General features: G+C 50.2%; 1 protein-coding gene across 1 annotated transcript in view; it reads right to left on the bottom strand.

Moving 5' to 3' along the window:
• SRRM4 (serine/arginine repetitive matrix 4) overlaps positions 1–16,516 on the bottom strand; it is a 144,613-nt gene that overhangs the window by 21,752 nt on the left and 106,345 nt on the right. The window contains exons 3-7 of the mRNA XM_047697100.1: positions 12,533–12,619; positions 10,429–10,500; positions 7,740–7,766; positions 5,940–5,990; positions 2,484–2,582 (exon numbers count right to left, since the gene is read on the bottom strand). Coding sequence (XP_047553056.1) covers positions 2,484–2,582; positions 5,940–5,990; positions 7,740–7,766; positions 10,429–10,500; positions 12,533–12,619 — 336 coding nt within the window. The remainder of the gene's footprint in view (positions 1–2,483; positions 2,583–5,939; positions 5,991–7,739; positions 7,767–10,428; positions 10,501–12,532; positions 12,620–16,516) is intronic.

Below are 16,516 nucleotides of genomic sequence, written 5' to 3'. Positions count from 1 at the left end.
CAGTGTGTTTGTACGTGACTGGGTGTGTCCATCTGTGTTTGTCTATAAATATGATGGTGCTTATCTGTGTGTCTTTGCGTATGTGACTTGGCCATATGTAAGATAGATGCATCCTGGTGACTGTCACCCAAAACTTTTGAAAAAAGAGTAGCTGACAAAAATAACAAGGGGGTCTTCTGTAAGCTTGTCAGACCCCAGGCTGCCCTGTCTGCAGCAGAAAGCGAAGGAGTCTCTGACTCTTTAGAACGGATGGAGTTCAGACTCTGCTGGCCTGTTAGCTCTGGGCCACAGGAGCAATAAAGATGACACCCTATTGACTTGCAGTCCTCTCTTAGGGCAGTCCTCTCTCCAACTTGAAGATACAACGCAAACAAGGCAGGTATTTCCCATTCTGCAGATGAGGACCTGGGCTCAGAGCTGTTTGGGGACCCACCAGAAGTCACACAGCTTGTGAGTGGCAGAATCAGGACCAGGGCAGGGTTTTCTGCCCGGGGGGGACTGAGGCCTCTTGGTCATGCTCTGGAATGTCCCTCTGGGCTCTGGGCCTCCAGATCATTTTTACTGATGTGGCCCTGGGGTGTCATCAGCTCTCAGATTGCTTTGATGGCCCCTGGAGTGTCCCTCAGCCCAACAGGCACTGGGGAGCTCAAGCAGCAATGCTCCCAGAAGAGCTGACATAAGAAAGGGACCGAGGCTGGGCTCCGCAGCCCGTCTCCCTAAGTGGTAGGGCGGAGGGCAAGACAGAGGGCGGCAAGCTCTCTGCACCATCCTCTGACCCAGGCTGGCGGGGCTGAGCTGCTGAGAGCGGATTCAGCCTGGGTCAGAGGTCCAGGGCTCTGTCTGAGCTCTGCCAGTCGCTGAGACCTTGCTCAGATGCCTTTGCTCACCACGATGCAGTTTTCTCAGCTGTACCACATCGGTGATGCGACTGAGCTCAGTGAGCCGATGCCCTCCAGACAAAGGCCAGCAGGAGCATGCCTGCTGAATCAGCATGTTCACGGCTCCTTGCAGAGAGGGAGAACGCGCCCATAGGAAGTGGAGAACATCTCCCTATGAGAGTGTTGGAGAGGGCCTAGTATGGGCGGGTGGTGGGTCACTTTAAGGAACGTTTAAGGAACTGGGGCTTTGTTCTGGATCGGATGCTGGCTGCTGGCGGTGAGACTCTCACTGGGTATCTTCATAAATCTCAGGGCCTTGTCCAAGGCCAGAGCTCTAGCTGGCCTTGGAAACAGCAGTCCCTCATGTGAGCCAGGATAGAGAGATTCTGGGTCACTTTTGTGTTTTGGACAAAGTTACTGTGTCATCAGGGCTCTGACCTCACGACCGAGAGGTCTTGGTTTGTCTTGATCACTCAAGGTCACAGAGTCACTTTGCCTGATGCCAAGGCTCTTTACGGCTGTTGGTCTCCAGTGGGGACACCGAGGCCTGCAAGTGATAGCAGCACGAGTCAGGGACGTTTTCCTCTTCCTCAAATGCTTCTCGTGCTCGGCTCCACACCGGCATCACGGGGAGAGATTTAAAAATCTCACTGCCCTGGCCCTGCCTCATTTGAACGAAATCGGGATGCCTAGAGGGTGGGATCCAGGGATCAGTGTTTTAAGAATTTTCCAAGCTGACTGCAAAGTGCAGTCCCGGTCTAGCTCCTGGTGTTCTTGGGATGATCAAGAGAGAAAATGTATTTGAAACTGTGGCACCAAGTAGGACTTCAACACATATGCCCCTTCTCCTCCTCCTCCTTCTTCCTCCAGACACTGGTTTAACTGGGATGCACTGGGACTGGGACGGGGACATTTTGAAATCTCCTCGGTGACACGAACGCGTAGCCAGGTGTGTGGGATGCACGTGAGGAAGGATAAAGCAGGCTCTGACATCCGGAAGCTGGCCTTGCTGTGTCTGCTGGACAGCGCCGGTTTCAAACATCAGCGTCCACTAAGTCCCACTCTTTGTTCTTCTTGTTCTTCTCGCCCATGAGACAGAGCCCTCCTCCCCCTTCTCTGACCGGCACAGCTGATGTGTCAGCCCAGTGTGGGTCCAGGTTAGGAGAAACCAGACTTGGAAGGGCCTCAGAACTCAGTACTTTGTGCTGTGTGGCCTTTCATAGGTTGCTCAGCCTCTCTGTGCTAGAGCAACCCTTACGAGAGGGCCAAGTACAGAGCCAGCCTCCCCAGTCCAATCCTAGCTCAGTCACTTCGTAGCTATGCAACTAACAAGGTCCTTAACCTGTCTGTGCCTCAGTGTTCTCATCTTTACAATGGGGAGAACAACAGTAGCTACTTCCTAGGGTAGTAGAGGGGATCGTGTGGTGGATTCAGGGAGAGGGCTCAGCTCCCCACATGGCAGCAAGGGCACTTAGGAAGCACACGTGGGCGCACACACCACTACTGCTGTTCCTACACACGGAGGTGGCTGGTTCCCTTTCCTCTACGGAGGTGTGGACAGGGCAGTGGTTGGGTGGGGAGACTCCCCCGCGGAGAAGGGCTTACCTGCTCTCACAGCTTGAGGAGCGGGACTCGGAGCTCTGCGACCGTGAGGGATAATGGTGATGACGATGACGGTGAGATTTTCGGGGCCGGCTTCGTGATCTTGGAGGGGGTGACAGGGAGTGAGTCAAAGGAGGAGAAGGGGAGGGGGAGAAAGAGGGAGAGACAGATTTTGATCTTGTGGCACACATCATCCTCTTGCATCCAAGTCACTGTCCCTCCAGAGTTGGGCATCCCCCCTACATGCCCCCAACCCCACATCACCCCAGCTCTTCCCCTGGGTGTTCAAGGGCTCCAACCAGCCGTACCAAGCACGAGTGAGTGGCAAGGCTTCCTCTGGAGGAGCCGGCCTGGGTGACTCAGCCTCCCACCCGGCCGAGGCAGCCCTGATGGCGAGCACATGTGGATAGGAGTGCCACTTCCACTAGTCACCTCTCTCCCTGCTGGAAGCAGGAGTCTGTCTCAGTCAGCTACCATAATGCGTGACTCAGGTGAGAGCTCAAGAAAGAAGTGTCTGTGCTTCCAGAATATTGGACTGGTGTTGGATCTTCTAATTTTTCAAGTGAATGTAGAAATACAGACTTTTTTTTTTTTTACTGTAAAACATTTCTATTTTAAATGGAAGCTCATTCTTTTTTTTTTTTTTTAAAGATTTTATTTATTTATTTGACAGAAATCACAAGTAAGCAGAGAGGCAGGCAGAGAGAGAGGAGGAAGCAGGCTCCCTGCTGAGCAGAAAGCCCGATGCGGGGCTCGAACCCAGGACCTGGGATCATGACCTGAGCCGAAGGCAGCGGCTCAACCCACTGAGCCACCCAGGCGCCCCAGAAGCTCATTCTTTTTTAAAAGACACTTTGTTTGGGGGAAAAGAATACACATTTGCAGAGTAAATGAGGCCTTTGGGCTGCCAATTTATAACCTCAGACCTGGAAAATTAAGTCTGGCTTCCTCACATGGAGTCAAAAGCCTACTTCCAGGGTTATAACATCACCGGCAAACAAAAATACTAACCACAATGAACAATGACCAGGGCTACTAATGGTTTTATCACAGGTTACTTCCACTCCCCTCTGAATGATAATAAGGACTCAGAAGTAGTAGCAGCAGAGGCAGTGATCACTGGGGATGAACAAGGAATGTCAGTGATTTGGGCCAAGGCAGGAAGCCAGTGGGAGTTAGAGAGGGCTCTATTGGGAGGGCAGCCTCGCTATCCCAACACAGGACTCAGGGGTTCTTGTTAACGTGATTAGCAAACCATATTCCTTCTCTGCTTAGAACCTTCCCTTTGCTCTCATTTCAAATCTGCACTTTCACCTTGAACCCCAAGCACCCCGAGGAGTCAGCCCCCATGAAACTCTCTAACTTTCTTGCATGACTTCTCCTGCTCTGGCTGGGCAGACTCAAGCCAGTCCGAACTGCTTGTACTCTGGCTCCTCTACGTCCCACCTCACGACATCCCTGTGATGGCGACGATGACCGGAGCCCGCATCTAACACATACTGCCTGCTGGCACCACAGTCCAGTATTTTTCTTAAACGGACCCACCTTTTCCTCCCAACAACCTACGGAGCAGGTTCTCTTATCTCCCAGATGAAGAAACCGAGGCACCGAGTTTAAACTACTTGCCTCATCTGCAGCTGAGAACGGCTACCTCCATCCTTACTCTCTGTCTAGACCCTTCCTCCCATAGGGCGCCCCTGCTGACCACCAAGCACCCTCTTCAACACCACAGCCGCCCTGGTGCCCTGGGCTCCCGGCGCCCCCCACTGGGCCGTGACTGTCCCATGTCTGTCTCCTGTGTGCCGCTGGGAACTGTGAGCTCCTTGAGTCCAGAAGAATATTTGGCTAATCTCTGTCCTTGGGCCCAGCCCAGGGCCTGTCATGTCTTAGGGCCTTCTATGGGATGTTGAATTCAAGGAGGCTAAATCTCTCCAGCTACTGCTCGTTAAGAAGTAGGCGCGACCACGGGACTCGGCGAGAAGAACCATCCTTTATGCTAGCGGTGCCTTGTTTTTCTCGCTCTTCCCTCTCCTGACGCCTGTCTTTGGCTTACGTAACCTAGCAATTTCTGGGACTCATCCAGCTCTTGGCACCGGGGAGGGTGGCCACCTTGCCGCCTTCAAGCAGGCAGTCCCTGCCTCAGCGGTGATGCCCCGCCCCCTCCGCCCAATCGAGTCCGAGTCTATCCCTTGGCTCTGTCTATAGCACAGCCCCGCTGGACAAGTGCTGTGGAGATCTCTGAGAACACACATTCTGTCTGTGCTTAGCGTGAATGCACACTCAATACGTGTGACCAATAATTACCTTCTGCACTCGAATTGAACAAGTTTGATGATCAGGAAGTTGTTCCCTGAGCTAATTCAAAGCTCTACTGCTTCCTTCTGGAGCATTCCCCAGACCCCCTGTGGGGGTGGCTCAAATGTCCTCCTTTGCACTGACCTTGGATGAAGTGACCCTTAGGCAGCAAAGTGGGTTGCCCTCCCTCTGCATCCCTGTCTCTTCCTTTCCCTCCCCAGCAGCCAACCACCTTTCATCGTATTGCCTTTGATCCTTACTTTAGAAGCTTCTTGGCGGGAGATAAAATATTAGTTGATTGGAAAACACATGCACTAACATTTGCAGGGTATAAAGTAGGTGGGTTGTAACCGCATTTACTTTTAATTTCTCTGGGAGCTGAACTCTGCAGGCAGCGCTAGCGGATTTGAATTTCTACTACCAGCCGTAAACCGTGAACCAGCTGGGGCCACGAGACCAGGGGTAGGAGATGCACTGCCCCCTCCGTGCTATATGCCCCAGCAGCCCAGGCTCAGACTCACATGCACACTCACGCCTGTGCCTGAACGTGATCATGCTCCCGCCACCACTCATGCAGCCGCGGCACACCTGTGTGCACCGGGAAAAGCCACACCCGCCCTCCCTATGCATTAACGCACACAGGTCAGGAAGCAGTACACACGCACTGTGCAGAGAATCAGCACCTCCAAGCGCACTGTCTGCCTCTGTGCTCCCATAAGCAGGAGCCTACAGAATGCACTCGTGTGAACACAAGTGCATACCACACCCACGGCACACATTCGTATCCACGGTCACAGAGATGTCTGCAGGGTGGAAAATGTATGGACATCTACAGACAAGACACGTACTACACACATTCTCCAGAAAGATATCTACGTGACGCCCGCCAGGCACACAGATGCATGACACTCGCTTCCACGCACCCACAAACGCATGCACACACACCGCATACGCGGCCTTGTGCAGTTACACATACCCAGACCCCAAGCTGCAGTGTGTCGCACGGTTCTGCCTCTCCCTGCCTCTGTCCTCTCCCCCCCCCCCCCGCCCCCGTCCCTTCTCGCTCTCCCTGTTTCTTTGGCAACTCCAACACGCCAGCTGTTAAGAGGCTAGGTTCCCCCGCTCCCCAAACTGGAGGGACTGCTCTAGGGGGTCTCTACTTACTGTTTTTTGTGCCTCTTCTCATCCCTCCTTTTGCTTTTTGGGCTGGAGGAGCTAAAGGAGAAAAGGCCAATTAATGAAAGATGCAAAATTCCAGTTACAGATAAAAAGAAACAAGTAGTGAAAATGCTTAACACACAGTGGCCACCGGATCCGGGCAATTTGGGGACAGACTTGCTCATCATTTCCAAGACCAGAACAGTCACTGACGCTGACTTCTCCACCCAGCAGGGGCAGCTATGGACACGGACCCACGCACAGACTGAGAATGGGGTGTGCTGAGGGCCACGGCCAGCTTCGGCAGCTTAATAAGAATAGTGGTAAACAAAGTAATACTTGCCATTTTTCGAGGACTTCTTACAAGTGAACACTCTGCTAACTACTTTTTGTCAGCAATCTTGTTTTATTCTCCCTGCAAGCTATGGGGAGAGGCACATTTAATACGTACTTGTTTTACAGATGGGGGAACTGAGCCTCAGCTAGGCTAAGAAACTTGGCCAGGATCACGCAGGGGAGCTGGGATGTGGCCCCAGCCCATGGGTCCCCAGAGCCCATGCTGTTGACTGATATTCAATCAATTTGTAAGGGAGAAAAATGGGATATGCAGGGAGACGCTCGGAAGCTTCTCGAAGCTTGGCAGATGCAGAAATGTTCCGCACACAGATATTTAACTACCCGTTTTTGTTTTTTAAGTCAGAGGGCTGGGGTATGGGTCCGGTGGACAGTGATGAGTCGGGGTCCCAGCATCATCCGCTAGAGGCCCCAGCGGGTGGACGCCGTTTGGTTCTACTGGCTTCAGAGAGTCCGCCAAGAACACACAACGGGCCTCAGAGAAGGGGAAAACCTCATCCAACTCATCCGACTGAAACAGCACCTTGACGTTAGCTGTGTGATTTCTCTCCATGTCTGAGACTCAGCCTGGGCAGTGGACGAGCCCAGAACCTCACTGAAAGATCCAGGTTGCCGCCCCAACTCTGCCGCTCAGTCGCTGTGGGACACAGGCGAGCGACCTGTCCTCGGAAGACCGGGTTTCCTGGACTGTGAAGTGGCGCCATTGCTCAGGCTGCTGGGCTGAGAGGATGTGACACTGGTGATCACCCTCTACCTGTTAACTGGATAAACATAAGGGCTCCGCACTCGGCCAGCTGCTCCAGATGTGGCTCTTACTAAGACGCCACCATAGGGAGTCCCGATCCTCTGTCTGATGGATCTGGGCTTGAGTTTTGGCTCTGCCACCTGCCTGTGTTTGTGGACACACCTGTCACACCTCCTGCCTGAATCTCAGTTTCCTCATCTGTAAAATGGGAATAATAAACATAGCCACTGTGCTGGGTTACAAGGGAGATCAGTAGAGATTCAACACGCATGCACCCAGCGCGGGGCCCAGTGCAGGATCCGATTTATAGCAAGGACCCCGTCGACGACAGCTCGATTTGTGCTCACTTGGTGTTTCCAATACAGTCAGACTTGGCTTCTGTCCCTTGGCCAGGATCTGGGGAGGCTCTGGCAGGATGGGGGGTTGGGCTGAGGTTTCCTGACATGCTCCAATCCAGGATTTCTGACCAGGGTAGTGAGACTTTCCAGGAAGGAGCATCGGCGGGGCCTGGTCAAGGAGCAGCCATCTGACCTGACGGAAGTCAAAACCTGGCTGGGAACTCTCAGGGAAACCAGCCCATCTTGGAGGAAACTGAGGCCCAGGAAGAAGGAGGGGGCGTGCATAGAAGCACACCCCAGAAGCTGCCTAAAACCTTCTTAGGAAAGCAGGAAAGAGAAGCAAGCAGCCAGAGGCGAAAAGATTCTTACCTGTGCCTTCTCTTCTTGGAGAATGACCTGATTAAAGAATTAAAAGGGAGAGAGAGAGGGAGGGAGGGAGGGAGGGCAGGGAGGGAGGAGGAAGGAAAAAAGGGGTGGAGGGAGACAGGGAGGGCGAGAAGACAATAAACATAGGTGAGCTGAGGTTTTTTGTTCTTTTTTTTCCTGGGACAAATGTATCGGTGCGTCTGTGATCATGCAACATGGGGGTCGGTCGGGACACCTGGCGAATCCTCCTCTCTCAGATTTCAGACTGTGTAGACCATATGGGAGACACGGGTTTGCATTTTGAATTTCCAGCCAAAACGACCAGTGCTTTCATCCTCACCTCAAACTGTCTGTGAGCCTGTCTCGGATGGGGGTGGACGGGGCGGGGGGAGGGGTGGACATACAGGAGTCCTCTGCGTCCTCCCTGACCCCCAATCTCACTTTCACCTCTCCCTCCCTACCACTGGATTCTTCAACACTACCCTCCTCATCGTCAGGGACAACCAGCCCCCCATGTGGAACGTTCACTGTGTGCCGGGCTTTGTGCTAAGCGCCTCTCACTCCGTCTTCATCCAAACCCTTGCGGTTCTACTAACAACCGTTTCATAGACACCGGAGCTCAGAGAAGTTAGTTAAGTTGCCCAAAGTCACACAGCTTCGCCCAGGTAACTCCTGTGGATTCTTCAGAGTTCCATTCACCACCTTGTAGCATTTTTTGATCCCCTCAGCCTGGCCGGGCGCCCACTCTCTGCTCCTGAAAGCGTGGGTGAGCGTCTGAGCTTAGCCTTGTAACACACACCTCTGCATGTTATAATTATGCATCTCCCTGACTAAACGTGAGCCACTCAAGGGCAAATGGCTGGATTTTGGTCACTGCTCTGTTCCTGGGGCCCAGATTCCTCATTCATGACACATACTGGCTATTTAATAAATAGATGTGAAAATGGGATTTTTTTTTTTTTAAGCCCTTGAAGTCATGCTAATTGAGGGGAAAAAAAGACAAATCTCTATGCACTCCCCACCCCTAGCTCTATCTTCAAACAAGTCCACTATCATTAACCCAGTGTCTCAAGACCTTGGAGAAGCCGGGCGGGAAGAAAGGTGGTGCCCAGCAGGCGCTTTGGAAAAGATCAGCAACAGTTTCTCCCCCTCCTAATCTCCTATTTAAGGGTCTCCTTCCCTCTCCACCTCCACCTCCACCTCCGGGGCTGGCTGTGGCTGGTGGAAAAAGTCTCTTTTTCATGAGGAGAAACCCTAGACTGAGAAGCCACATGAGTTCTGCAACAGGACACGGAAAAGCCCCCCAAACTGGGACTGATCCATCAGCATAGGAAGGTGACAGGATGGCAGTCTAAGTCACGGGCAGGCCACTCACTGCCTCCACAGGGGAATCCCACTTTGGGAAAGGTTTCTAACACCACGTTAACATCCTTTTTTGCTCCTTGACTTGCCCCCGTCTTGGGTCAAGCACAGATTCGGCATCAGCTGAAATGTCTGGGCGGGCAGCGGACATGGCAGGTGAATCCAAACTGAGTTGAGACCATTCGGGCAGCACGCGCTGAGTCATTGACCACACCCCGACTTGGAAAAAGCCACTTTGGGGCAACTTTGAACCAGGGGTGAGAAGCAGGGGGAATACCCCAGCAAACCTTGACCTTCTGTTCCACTGTGATTGTCTCAGGGCACAAGCAACCCAGCACCGATGGAGGGAGACTGGAAGACAGGGCTGAGCAAAGAGGGGACACGCACCACTCTTTCCCTGGTATCTGCGGCCAAGCACAGCGAACAGCTTACGGGGGAAACTTCACACTCCCTGCCCCCAGGGGCCCAGCAGGCTTCGTCACTGAGGGGGGCTTAGTGGGGCCCTAGCAAAAACAGCAGCTACGCTGTCTACATGCACGGCAACCGCTCAGCCTCGCGGATGGCTTCCTGTGGGAAAATCGGTCCAGTGAAGACAGCCGCTGGTTTTACAGAAGAACTAGAAAACCTATTTTTCATTGCACCATCTCCCAATTATAAAATGTTGAGTCAGCACATGGACCACAGATACGAGTCATCTGGCGTACATCCTTCTAGTCCTTTCTTCCCATACATGTGTGTGTGTGCGCACGTGCGTGCGGTGGGCACCTTTTGGAATGTTTGCCCAGTTCACGGTGCCCCTTAACAACCACCCATGAGGTTGTATAATCCCAGAAGCCGTGTTTACATGATCCCATCCTCAAGGACAAGTTGGTCCAAACACAGAGTTGGACCTTGGGAATTTGGCATGAGGGACAAATAAGACAGAGAGCTCGACTGTCTTGTGGCTGGGCCGGCCACATGGAGGGAGGGGCACCGGGGGCAGCCGGGTCTCCCCACGGGGGACAGGGACTGTGTATTTTCCGTGGGTGCTACCAGCTCCCCACTCCTTGGTTCTAGATCCTCATTGGGGCCTTGCTGGTCCCTGAGACGTTCCTGTCTCCTTATCCTCAAACAAACCCCTTTCCAGCCGGAGTTAGCCTTAGGGGGCCGCGTGTCCTTGCAACCAGAGTTCCAAGTTACACAAGGAAAAGGAAATACCAACACACAGATGAGTATCTTACCTAAGTGAAATGATATGCTTATCACCAGTGAACTTCCGGTGCCACCCAATCTCCCCTAACCCACAACCGACCCCGGGGCATCCCCGTTTGCCAAGGCAGAAGGATAATACCTGTGTCGCTTATGTTTTTTGGAGCCTTTCTTCTTCTTTTTCTTGACAGGCGATGGACTATATGACGGGGACCTGAGGTGGGGGAAGACACCTTCAGTGGGAGCTACTTAAGGACCAGGGTTGGCTTCAGCGCCCCTTCTCCAGCCCCCACACAGGGTCTCCCACACAAGGAGCACATCAATCCTGATATTATCAGTACTTGCATTTATTGATTTGCTATAATCAGATTTGCATTTTCCCCCAACATCACTCTGTGCTTTACATGCATTATCTCACTTTATCTTTCCACATGCTTCTTAGGCAGGCCTGACGTTTACCTTCCTTTTACATACAAGGAAAGGGAGGTTCAGAGAGATAAAGTGACTTGCCCAAAGACACACAGCCAGGAAGTGGCTGAGCCGAGATTCAAATGGATGACAGAGGCCTTGGTCTCAATCCCTTTATCATTCCTCCTGGTCAGGCCAAATATTTTGTGTCTGTTCTTCTCCCCGCAGCCGTGTGCCTCCTCTCAGATGCTTTAGGTCTTTCTTCTGCCTTACCCTAGCTCCCTGGGAAGCCTGGGCCCTTATGTGGTCAGCATGGTGCTCTCAGGGGTTCCCCCAAAAACAGAGCCACCCCAGGACCATGATTCTGATTCTGATTTAATACAGGTTCAAGTGACCCGAGTTCCAATCTTGACTGAACCCCCAAGTCATGAAGTCACCTTCGGCATGTCCCTGCCCATCCCTGGGTCTCTCACTTCCCCAGTGACAAAACACTAAGATTGAAACAAGTGAGGATGCCAACAGGGGCCTCTCAGAGAGCAGGCTGGGTCGACACAATAGGGAGCAGTGGGGACTGTGGCAAACCAGAGAGCATATGCTTCTCCGATCAGCCATAGGTCTTGGGTGGGAATGCAGCCCTGGGCTTCTGGAACACCTGCCTTTTCAACAGAGGTCACCAGAAAAACACAACTCACGTGAAATCCCCTGGTTTTTAAATGTCGGCCACCAATTGAAAAGACAAAAGAACACCTTGTAGGTCAAACATAACAAATCTACAGGGGGAAACACAGGGTTCAGAACAACCTGACTCTTAGGAAATCACCACATCTGTCCCCAAACACGTGCTCAGTGGACATTTACTGAATGAACAATTGAATTAGTAAAGCCTGACTTCCTTCTTTCAAATGTTCTGCCCAGCCCTAAAATCAGGAACCTCAAGCCACTTGGCCCAATTCCTCCCGTCACCCTACAACATAGGGGCCTCATTCACATTCCCTTCTTGGTCTTCTTTGGGCCCGTCCTCTTCCAACCAGGCTAAAGGAGTGTGGAAATGGCAGAAACCAGGAAAAGCAAGTTGGGGCACGAGTCATCCAGACACTGCTCTCTGCTGCCCCCTGCAGGCTTCTTCAAACATTGCCTCCCCCAAACCCACCCCTCTGGGTCTGGAACACTGGACATGATTTTAGTCTAGGTAGTGGCAGCTTGGAAGAAAATCTGGAAATACTTTTAAATTTAAAAAAAATTAAAAGGAATTTTACATAGAAAAAAATCAATGGGGTACACAACAGTCCACTGCCGGCAAAAAATATAGTGTCCGCTTGTTACTGTTGGCATTCACCCGTTAGGTGCGAATAGCAGAATCAACAGTTGTGCCCAGGATCCCTGTAAATCCTGTCACCCTCCACCCTGTGCCTTTCTTTTCTCCTCTCTGAATGGGGACAATACTGTTTGTCTGGTAAATCATAGTCAAAGGTGAAAGACATCATTGAGATCACCAAGCTTAAGTTCTCAAAAAAAAAAAAAAAATCAACATTCATGGTCTTAATTATGCTGATTCACTTGCCATTTACGATGTGCCAGACACTGTGACAGCTCCTTCCACATCCATTTTTCTCCATCTGATTCTCACAAAATGCCAGGAGATAGTTACTACCAGTATTTTATATAGTGGAAACAGGCACAGAGAGGTGAAGGGTCTTGCTTAAGGTCACACAGCTAGTTAAGAGGCAGAGCAGGAATTTGATCTCAGGGGGAGTCACTGTTTGACTCTGAAACCCACTGGACCCCTATTTTGTCCTCTCCCCTGTCCTCAAGGTTTCATCCTCCTTTACGATGCTCACCTCCTTCTCTTCTTCCGGGTGGATTTCTTCTTTTTCTTCTTCCCCCTGGAGGAAGGTGGTGGCGTCAAGTCTTTGTGGTGGGAGGCACTGTGGGGAGCACAGAGGCGGGTGTTAGAGGACCCAGGATGCTCCCAGCCCCCAATCTGGGCTGTCGCAGCCAGGGAAGAAGGACCCAGTTCCTCGGAGGATGAAGGACCCATGGCGAATACCGAATTACCATCTCGGGGCTGATTTGGCCATCCTTTAGATTAAGTGCCTCAAATAAGGAGTTAATGCCGACCTAATGAGACAGACGCTTCACCGTTACCCAAACACCAATTGATTATTTAAAATAGAGTTACAGAGGTTAACTGCTCCTTAATAGATTTATTATTGAACTTGCAAATGGCTCACCTTGGTAAATAAATCACTTTTTAAATAATTAATCGGCAGTTCAGCCCCCCCCCCCCCTTTTCCCAACACTTCGTGTCCACAGTTCCTGCTAGAAATTTAATAGGAGGAGGAAGTTATGTTAAGTAGCAGCTGATTATTAAAAGTGTATTTGCCGAGGTCTAATGTAATGAGATACATATCTTATATCGCTTCACAGAACCTCAAAAACCTCTGCTCTTCAGGAATAATTATTTCCCATTCAATTAAATTCAAATGCCCAGGCTGCCGTTAAATGAAGTCAACTTATCTCCTTCTATAATTGGGGCAGGCTCCAGGGATTTTTTAAAAAACACTATCCCATGGCAAAAGGAGATGGGTTTGGGATGAAAAACTGCTCAGGAAGGGAAACATGCCCTCCCAGTTGAACTTGACCGGGAAAACGTAATATTCATAAGAAAACTGTTGTCATTATTGGTGGTAACGCCACTACTGTTTAATTTATTACGTGCCAAGCGTTTGACACTACCTTTATACTCACAAAAACGCTTGGAGGGCAGTACGATTCTCAGGGTCTCATTTCACAGGTGAAGACCGTAAGGCACCAAACCTTGAACCGGCTTGCCCAGAGCTGCCCAGCGAGGGAGCATCTGAGCCGGGATTTCAGGGAAGGCCTCAGTGAGTCCCATCCTGAGGGCTTTCCCACACAACCAAGGGCCTTCTCGAACCTGGTTATGCAGACATTCATTTGGAAATTGCCCAGCGCTTTCAAGACCGTCATGCTATATGGCCATATTGAATTCCATTCTAAGGTTCTGGATCGTTATGGTTAGTTAAAAAAAAAAGTACCCAAGTGAACAGACTGTATGTGAAGGTTTCTGCATTGCCAGTAAATGAAAATCATCTAGGGGCGCCTGGGTGGCTCAGTGGGTTAGGCCTCTGCCTTCAGCTCAGGTCACGATCTCAGGGTCCGGGACTGAGCCTGCATTGGGCTCTCTGCTCAGCGGGGAGCCTGCTTCTCCCCACCCCTCTCTCTGCCTGCCTCTCTGCCTACTTGTGATCTCTCTCTCTGTCAAATAAATAAATAAATAAATAAATATCTAAAAAAAAATCATCTAGCTATATGGAGAACATTTTTAAGGGAGTCCCTTTAAACAGGTTAAAATAAAATAAAATAGTCCCTAGCTCTGTACTACACTCATGTGTTATAAAGCACGAAGAACAGCACACGCAGCCAGGAAGGGTACAGGCTGATGGCGTAAATGCAGTAGACCCCATCCAGATTTTTCTGGCAACAAGTGCTCGACACTAAATGCCTGTTGGGTGACCAAAGGAGGGATGAGTGGATGAAATAATTTAGTCTCTTGTTAAATTTTCTTGTTCCACATAAACACTTCCCAGGGTGACTGTTGCCAGGAATTTGCGAGGGAAAAAAAAAATTAAGGGAGAAATACATAAGAAAAAAAAAAAGCCCTTAAAACTGTGTCCTCTAGGGGCTCCTGGGTGCCTCAGTGGGTTAAAACCTCTTTCTTCGGCTCAGGTCATGATCCCAGGGTCCTGCGATCGAGCCCCGCATCGGGCTCTCTGCTGGGCAGGGAGCCTGCTCCCCCCCCCTCTCTGTCTGCCTCTCTGCCTACTTGCGATCTCTGTCAAATAAATAAATAAAATCTTTAAAACAAAACAAAACTGCGTCTTCTAAAATAGAGAGATCTCATTGTTTCAGACAATTATTCTCACTGCTTTCTGGAATGCCAGGGTTCCCAGGGAAGCAGGTTTGGGAACTACTGTCTGATACTCCTACATGAGTGATCAAGTAAAATGGAGAAAAGACCTTGAATTGGGATAGATTTGAGGTTTGAGAAAGGGAAAATCAACCCCTTCCACAGATCCCAAATGCCTTTATCTAGGTAGGTCTGCACTTCCTCTGCCTTTTTCTTCCTCCTGTACCTGTGTGCCTAGGTGTGCCGTCCCAGCAGTGCTGGAGGAGCCAGGTGAGCGGCTAAGTAAGTAGACTGTGGTTACATAAGGAGCAGGGAAATAGGCAGCCATTAAGTACGCAGTGATGCCCTAGAGCCGTTCAGTATGTGGTGGTCCAAAATACAGAGTACACAGCAGTAGAGAATGCTGGTTCTAGAAGCTGCCACATCTGGATTTACGTTCCTGCTCCAACCTCCTAGCTCAGCGACCTGAGTATCATTTTCATGATTTGGGAGATAGGAACAAAACATGATACCTGTGTCTAAGAAATGAGGACCTCACTCATGGGATGTGCCCCGGATGTGGCATGGAGCATACATGTAAATGTCCTTTCTAATATTATAATTATGCATAATAACACAACTACCGTTTATTCATTGATTCTATGCCAAGTGACTTTTATGTTTACTTTTAACATTATCACCATGATGCTGGTTTTTTTTTTTTTTTTTTATCACGTCAGAGAGTGGGTCTTCTTCAGAATTAAGGTTCTTAACTAGACAGGCCTGTTCATGGGCCTTGGGGGTCTAGGAATTCTCAAATGGTAGATGGAATTTGGGGAATATTCCTGGAGCATATACACTTTCCCTGGGAGCAGCATTTCTAGCTTCCACGTAATTTTCAAATGGGTTTAGAACCTCTGCCCTCGAAAACTGAGAACTCTAGGACACGTAAGAGAATCTGGACCAGATCGGGGTCCTCAGACTAATCTTCACCCTACCACGTACTGTCCTCAGTTTCCACATCTGAAAAATGGCTTTGACACCGTCTGATTCAACAGGAACAGGCAGGGGTTGTATCTGGGGCACACTGCTGGCAAGGACACTAAATTCATTTCCTGCCTGTCACGGAGAGGGTAGATACAAGTGCAGGACAGCAAGAGGGTGCTGAGTGAGTTTGAGGAGTAGGAATAAAGCTTCCAAACAGCTGGTAAAACCTGATTATAAAGATGGTGTTGTTAACAAAATTGATTCTCCAGAGGCCAAAGACAGACTAGGCTTTATATGTGCACGGTGTAAAATTTAAAAATAGAAGTCAGGGGATAGATTGTTTTTTTCATTAACATCAAAGTAACATGTGGCTGGTGTTGGTCTAGGATTTAAGATCAGAGAGACCATAGTTCAAAACTTCACTCTGCCCCTTACTGGCTGCCTTATTTTGGGCAAGTCTTGTTACCTCAGTAAAATGTTGTCTTCAGGTATCAGCACAGTGCCTGTCACTAGTGGGTGCTCAAGCAACCCTGGATGTAAGGAATGAATGCAGACAGTTGTGGGCTGAAGTCATGACCTGGAATTCAGTGGCTCATGGAGTCATTAAAATGGACAGGAACTAGCTCTATCATTTAAGGCAGGAGCAACAAATTGTGGGCCTCCCAGGGCCCAATCTAGCCTGTCTCCTATTTTTATACATAAAGTTTTATTGAAACACCTCTATGCCCATTTGTTTACATATAGTCTGTGGCTGTTTTGGTGCTATAATGGCGGGATTTTGAGTAGTCATGGGAGAAACCATCTGGCCCTCACACCTGAAATATTTGCCATCTGGTACTCTACAGACAAAAAAAAAAAATGTGCTGACTTTTGATTGGATTTCAGGGTCTGGAAGAGGAACTTGCAAAAGAAAAGTGGGTGGGAAGAG

The sequence above is a fragment of the Lutra lutra genome, chromosome 12, assembly GCF_902655055.1.
Source record: "Lutra lutra chromosome 12, mLutLut1.2, whole genome shotgun sequence".
Classification (NCBI taxonomy): domain Eukaryota; kingdom Metazoa; phylum Chordata; class Mammalia; order Carnivora; family Mustelidae; genus Lutra; species Lutra lutra.
This window is presented reverse-complemented; position numbering and strand designations above follow the sequence as displayed.